The sequence below is a fragment of the Carassius auratus genome, chromosome 31 (genome assembly GCF_003368295.1).
Source record: "Carassius auratus strain Wakin chromosome 31, ASM336829v1, whole genome shotgun sequence".
NCBI lineage: Eukaryota > Metazoa > Chordata > Actinopteri > Cypriniformes > Cyprinidae > Carassius > Carassius auratus.
In genome coordinates this window covers 1469497-1476881 of record NC_039273.1, presented here as the reverse complement: position 1 = coordinate 1476881, position 7385 = coordinate 1469497, and the positions used below count along the sequence as shown (strand labels likewise).

The window sequence follows — 7385 nt, the reverse complement described above, 5'->3', positions numbered from 1 at the left end:
GCTATCAATCTATCTATATTTCTACAGTATCTATTATTCTATCCATCCATCCATCCATCTAGAGTTTAGAAATGACTGGCTTATCGTGAAAATTAGATCAGGTTTGTATTTTCTACTGTTGTATGCGTTCATGTCCGGGGATATTATTAAGCCTAAAGTTTTCAACACTATTCATTTGTTCTGCCCGATTATTTCTCATCATAAAATGCAAAACTGAAGCAACTGAAGCATTTTCCATTCAAGCCTTTTATCTGGCATTAAGTCGCCATTGATATTTCATAAAGGCAGCTTCTCTGACCTCTACACTCCTACATAGAAAAATCTAAGTCCTGATTACAGGTTAGTCATCCAATTCCATTCTGATTTCTGTGGCGGTCGTTCCCAGTGTACGAGCTGACAGCTGATCTCCTCGCTCTGACTGCGTGCCTGCTGTCATCGCTTGATTGATTGCTTCAGCCTCCGAAGATTTCAGTATTGAGGCTGTCAGTCTTCACGCTGCATTGAGTTAAATTCACACCTTACCATGGACTTGTGCTTACATTAAAAGTAACAGTATGTAAGGCTGCGGGCTGAGGGAATGTCGATTTTTTTCCCCTACAATATGTACCTAGGGGTTGACCATCACAAATAATTACAACAACATGACAAAAGATAGTAATAAAAAATGAAAACACATAAAACACCATTGGTGTTAATGTATCTCGTAAACAATACTCAACAACCCAAGTTTGAACATTAAAATGCACAATTAGATGATTTTATGGTATTTTTTTTTCATTTTTATTAAAAATGGTTTTTGCAAGTCTATAACTATAGATGCTAGTTGGAAATACCTTGCTTTTAAACCTTTTAATTAACATTTTGTACTTTGATTAAAAATAACTTTCAAAACCAAACTTCAAACAAAACAGAATTAGAAAGATATAGAATTATAAATAGATACACTGTAAGAAAATAATAAATTCTGTAATTCTGTGGTGATAATTATTATTGTGCTACTTTAATTTAAGTACATTGGTCAATTTTAAAGTCAGGTACATTTTAGAATTATGAAACACTGGGTTTTTGCAACATTCCCTTATGAAACAAAATATATTGCAGTATATTGGAAAATATCATGTAACATATTAGGCATATTTCTTATATATGGGATTTAATATTTATTTTTTCCAATATATTGCAATATACTGAAAGCGGCAATCATTTGTATATTTTGCAATATATTATATAATATATGTATCATCAATATATTATTCAAATATATTATATATTAGAAAATAAAAAGGGAAAATAATATATTACAATAATATTAAGGAAATATATTGATAAATATATTTTCCTTTCATAAGGGTTCCAGAACATTGGGACTAGTCCGTAAAATACTAAAATCATCCAGTGTACACTTTTGAGTTTTGAATGACTCACTTTTGGTGACCGTTTATGCTTTCATGAGCACTGTTAATAATACACAAAAAGTAATGTTATTTTTATATTGAGCATGTCAAACTTCAATTAAAAAAAAAATTCAGAGTGTAATGTCCTGCTAGAAAATTACCAGTACCTTTTCCAAAATAAGTTCCATTAAATTCCTTTAATTCTACAATGCAATGTGTAATTCAAAAGACATGCTCGAGTAAAATTTCAGGTAAAGTTACATGAGAATAATCAATACAGAAAATTCTTCAGATGAACATGGTACAATGGGCCATAGACCTTTTAGACTTGAGACTTTTGAAAGCATTGGTGTTGCATTGCACCTCTTTAAAATTCCTCTCCCGTGGTTTGAGGGAGTCCAGAGACCTAATTACTTCTCGAACCCTGTGATCCAGGCCCTAAAAAGAAACTGTCCTCTGATCCAAGATCCCAGGTGAATGAACACACAGGCAGTGTAAAGCCATCTCACCTGTACAGATACAGGTCATTAAACTCTCCATGTGTGAGACCTGCATGTATTGCTTCCCAGTTTACTGGTGTTTTAACAACTACACTGTTTTATTAGAAGGACTATATAAACTAATGGCATTTCCAGCAGCTCAGACACTATGCTAGCAATATGGGTTTGATTAGAGAATGCATGAGCTGTATATCTTAAATGCCATACAGGTCGCTTTGGATAAAAGCATCTGCCAGATGCATAACTGTGAATTACATTTCTGCTATGTGCAACAGTGCACAGTATGCATCTGTTTAAAGCATGCATGGATGACCTAAAATGTGCAACCAAAACCTGAAGTGCTAGAATTATCACAGCAGATTTTTTTTCACTAAGCCCCCTGGAGGTGTGTGGCATCGCTGTCATGCTGATGATTTATTTGTGTTTTTTGCTAACAGGAGATGGTAACCCAAAGGAGAGCAGTCCATTCATCAACAGCACTGACCCAGAGAAGAACCAGCAATATGAACGGCAAGAACATGGCTCTGTTTGAGGTACACATAAGCGCATGCACGATGAATGATAAGCCTGCAACGGTGATGCATTTCTGTTCTCGTTAGAGCTGCAGTAGATAGTGAAGCACATGCACGCAAAACTCTATTGATTAAAGGAATAAAAGAGTCTGACAGTTATTAATAAGGATAATTAGCGTTTGAAGGGCAGGAAGTCCCCAGACCCCATACACCTCTGCAGGTGGATGATAACAGCATGTAAGTCCAAAAGTGTCAAACACATGCTGTACTGCATCTAAAAATATTAGAAAATGCCTCGTAATTAAGTCAGAGAAGACAAAACTTATTTTTAATACAAAGGGCCAAAAATCAAACTTGACTGAAGGCTGTGGACCAAAAGTAAATGTTAAAATGTATTTATTACATTTTTTACACTTTAAAATAATAACTTTTACATTTAATTTTACTTCAATACAAAAAAAATAAACAAAACAAAGATATACATTAGAAATAATTGATGGGGGGAGAAGATTGGAGGCATCTCTGATTTAAGTGAACTGCCAAACTGTTGATCAGTTACCTAAATAATCAAGTTTTTATGCATTTATAATATGCATTTTAAAAACTCAAATCTTAATGCTGGGAGAAAATGGGAATGTTCATCTGAAGGGAGCTGCAAGAATTGTCTAAAATGATATTTTGTTTTACGTTTGTTTTCCCTAGTTGTCAATGAGAGGACTTTGGACAAACTGAGGTTTTGGCTTAAGACCTCAATAATTTTAAATGTGTCTCCTCTAGAGTTTCAGAAGATATCAAAATAGTTGCAGTTAACACCACAAATTAGCAAATAAAGATCTCTATGTGATCTCAAACATTTATTCGGTTTTATTTGTAAAAGTTAAATGCATTAATGCAACTGCAAATTCAAAACATTTTCAATGGTCAATGAATGCTAGCATACTAATTGCTCTTTCTCAGCAGTATGCAAAAGTGCACACTATGCATATGTTTTTAGTATGCATGGATTAATTACCTCATTTGATAAAATATGCATTAAACAAATTAAATACTATAATTGCTGTTATCATTATGGCAATTTATTCTCACTAGATCAAATTTTCTGAGCTGATATATGCAGCCATTTTTAAAACTCCTATTGTGACTTAATTGATCTGTTTTTATTTTTTCTTCAATTCTGATGAGTATATTATGACATATTAAACTAAGCATGAAAAAACACAACTGAGGGTCTCATGAGCTATTAATGAGAAAATTATAAGCAAAAATTGTCCTCTGAGCTAGTCGTTGGTAATCTGTAAATGTAAACATGACATTTTAGATGTTCCTTACAAGCTACTTGATTTATTTAATGCTTACAATATTTGTTCTGTATGTGTGTGTTTACTCTACAGGAGGAGATGGACACAATTCCCATGGTATCGTCTCTTCTCAGCAGTCTTGCCAACTACTCAAACCTGCCCCAGGGCAGCAAAGAACACGAGGAGGCGGAAAACAATGAAGGCTCACGCAAGAAACCTGTCCAGGTAGACATAAATGCTTTACAGCACGCTCTCAGAGCAGCAGATATCACACAATTTCATCTAGCTCTCAATAGCTACAGGTGTAAATTAATTGTCTGCTGCCAGACAGAGCGTATAAACATAGCAGTGTGTAAATAACAGCTTTCAGCTCTGTCTTGCACTTTTGACCTGTGACCTGATCTCCCTTGGTCCCTTTGCCATCCATGAGAGAGCGTGCTCATTAGAGAGTCGCCTCAATCAGGCTCGTAACCTCCCTCTTGGCACTAGCCTTTTTCTGTCTGTTTCTAAGTCTCTCATGTGTAAATGTGTTTCCAACTTTGTGTGTGATAATAAAGGACTGTTAAAAAAATATGCATAAAAAACTTCTGCATATAAGCAACTTCTGCGAGTCTTGGTGCACTAGTTGTGCAAATGGAAGTGAACCTGTGTTGAGGTGCGATGGTTGATAATGGGTTGATAAAATTAGTGCTTTCAATTACTTATTCTTACAATTGCATTGAATAGTATGAATTTAAAGGCCTCATTAATTACACACAAAAAAACTGAAGCAGTGCAAAATTATTTTAGTATTTTTTATATAATATTTTAGTAGTCAACCTATATATCTACGGATATTTTGTATTTTTTAATTATGTCATTGAGTGCATGAAGTTCTTTATCAATTTGCTGTCTCTGTAAAATAATAAATTATTATCTAGAACTGTCAAATGAACAAAACCCTGGTAAAGGTGAGACCCTGTCATACATCATCCCTACAGGGAGAGCGAGTAGAAGAGAAATGAGAGTAAAATAGAGAACCAAGATGCAATTGGATTCGTGCTCTCAACGTGATCGAGGAGAGCGATAATCTTCCTCTTGTTTAACACTGCGACTTCGACTTAATTAGCTCATCTTGCGAAAGCTTTTGCTCTCTAATCAGCTTCCATTTTAAGAGGGTCAGTTCACTCATTTCCAGCAGCAAATGTTCTCACGTATCCACACTCACGTTCATCACCAATCACATCACCAAGATTCACCCGAAGTCAAACACATGACCAGAACTCTGTCTCTCATTCTGGAGATGCCTTTACATTGCAAAAATGGCACAAAGGCCACATTTACTACACTACTGTTCAAAGTTGCGTTCAACAGTTAATCAGAAATGTTTCTTGAGAAGCAAATCTGCATATTAAAATGATTTCTGAAGATCATGTGACACTGAAGACTGGAGGAATGATGCTGAAAATACAACTTTGATCACATAAATCAAATACATTTTTACATATTTTCAAATAAAAACTAAATTTTTCAAATATATTTCACAATATTACTGACTTTACTATATTTGAATCCCATAAATACAGCCTTGGTGAGCGGAAAAGACTTCTTCTGAAAAACATTAAGAGATATCTTACAGACCTCAAACTTTTGAACAGTAGTGTGTACTAGAGAAGTGTATTTTGACTATTTGCGTACTGAACACAAAAATGAGAAAAGAATTTCTGACTTGCATTTTTTTTTTTCTTGACAGACAGGCAAAAATAATATTTGCATTAGCATTTTTTTTTTTTTTTTACATTTATTTAAAAGTAGTAAATCAAAACAAAGATTATTGGACCAATTCTTTTAGTCTTTGTAAAATCTCATAATGTTTGCATTTCAGTTGTGGTGTAGAAATGTTGTGTTACTGCAAACGCTTATGTTGATTGGGTGGAAGCAGATATTTAAGTCTTACAGTATTGATATAGGCTGATTACATGCATAAAATTATTGTTCTCCTGAAGGATAATGTAAGACGAGCTGAAGTAGTTCTGGAATATGCTGGCGTACACGTGTTTGGCTGACAGTGATAGTCATTGCCCTTTTCTTTCCCCTGCCTTTACTGTGGTTTTTAATAATTCACCCCGTCTAAAACTAAGTCACATTAACACTGTCAGCTCCTGTTGGGCAGCCAAAGCGAGAGGAGACATTATTACAAGCTCCTTGCTTTTCTCCTCTGCTCTCCTGCCATCAGTTATCAGTTCATTTGTCAATCCTGATGGCATGCAAAATGCATCTGTGTTCATAAACGGTATGAACATACCCGAGTCATGTTTTGAGGAAAATTATATTTAAGCCTGTTTTTTGGACCATCTGGGTTTTTTGTATTGCAACATTATTTGTATGACAATTAAACACATTTTCCCCCATAGCAAAGGAATGTCATTACTGTAGTGAGAAACTGTCAACATGTGTATAGCAGCTCTCTGAATAATAACATCTGCTTTAATGATATAGACATTAACACACCCTTGAGTACTGATGTTTATTACTAGAACACAGTGAGAAAGAAATTCATATTTTTATTCAGCAAGGATAGCTACTTTAAATTAATCGAAAGTCACAGTAAAGACATTTATAATGTTTCAAAAGATTCTATTTCAATCAGTGCTGCTCTTTTGAATGTTCTAGTCTTCAAAGAATCCTGAAAATAAAATGTGTCAAAATTTCCACAGAAATCTGTAGCAGCACAAACTGTTTTCAGCATTGATAATAATCATAAATGTTTTCCTGAGCAGCAAATTAGCATATTAGAATGATTTCGGTAGAGAATGTGACACCGAAGACTGGAGTATAGTATTACAATAGAGAACAATTATTTTAAATTGCAATAATGTTTCACAGTATAACAGTTTTTACTGTATTTTTTTATCAAATAAATGCAGCCTTGGAGAGCAGAAGAGGCTCCTTTTAAAGTTGACCAATCAAATCAAAAATAAGCGTGGTTTACTGTTTTACATTTAATATTTGACAACTGTTTTATGATAGAAATGTAAAACAACAGTAATATCCAGACTACTCTACTTTTTTCCTCAAATATGGCCATTTTGAAATTAAAATATGGTATAATTTATGCAGTTCATGTAATATATAACTGAATGTGATGAGACAAGAAAAGGTTTGTTTTCAACAAATTAAGTGCAAGTGCATGTGTGCATATTTCAAAATATTATTTGCAAATTGTTTAAAATTATAACATCCCAACTAGAATTAGCCATTCTGCTCTGTTTTTCTGTGTTTTATGAAAAATCTCAGTAAAATGAAAGTCATACTGGTTTAAAAAAGCATGAGATTTAAAACTTGGTGTTGAAATGTGTCCCTCACACATCTTTTTCTTTTACAACAATTTTACTTTAAAACAAAAAGGTTTCAGATTATTTATGAGTTTTAGGTTTTTAAACTTCGAATCTCTTTAATCTAACTCTTAATTATCCATATTTAAGACAGTTTACACAGTAGGGCTAAAAATAAGCATTTAAAACAGTCTTCGGTTCAAAAGTTTGGTGTTTTTACCTTTTTAATCATTTTGACATGTCAGACCACCTAAACATGTGACAACAAAGTCCTTTTCAAAGAGTTTCAAATTTTGGGGGGACAATTTAGCCACTTATTACTATGTCTGTTGTGGTTACATTACTTCTTCAAAATAACTACTTTCAC

General features: G+C 33.8%; 1 protein-coding gene across 1 annotated transcript in view; it reads left to right on the top strand.

Moving 5' to 3' along the window:
- The first annotated feature begins 2297 nt into the window (after positions 1-2297).
- Positions 2298-7385, top strand: part of LOC113051155 (solute carrier family 12 member 5-like) — a 40921-nt gene continuing 35833 nt past the window's right edge. The window contains 3 exon segments of the mRNA XM_026214748.1: positions 2298-2402; positions 2404-2427; positions 3798-3929. Of these exon segments, the coding sequence (XP_026070533.1) occupies positions 2298-2402; positions 2404-2427; positions 3798-3929 (261 nt within the window).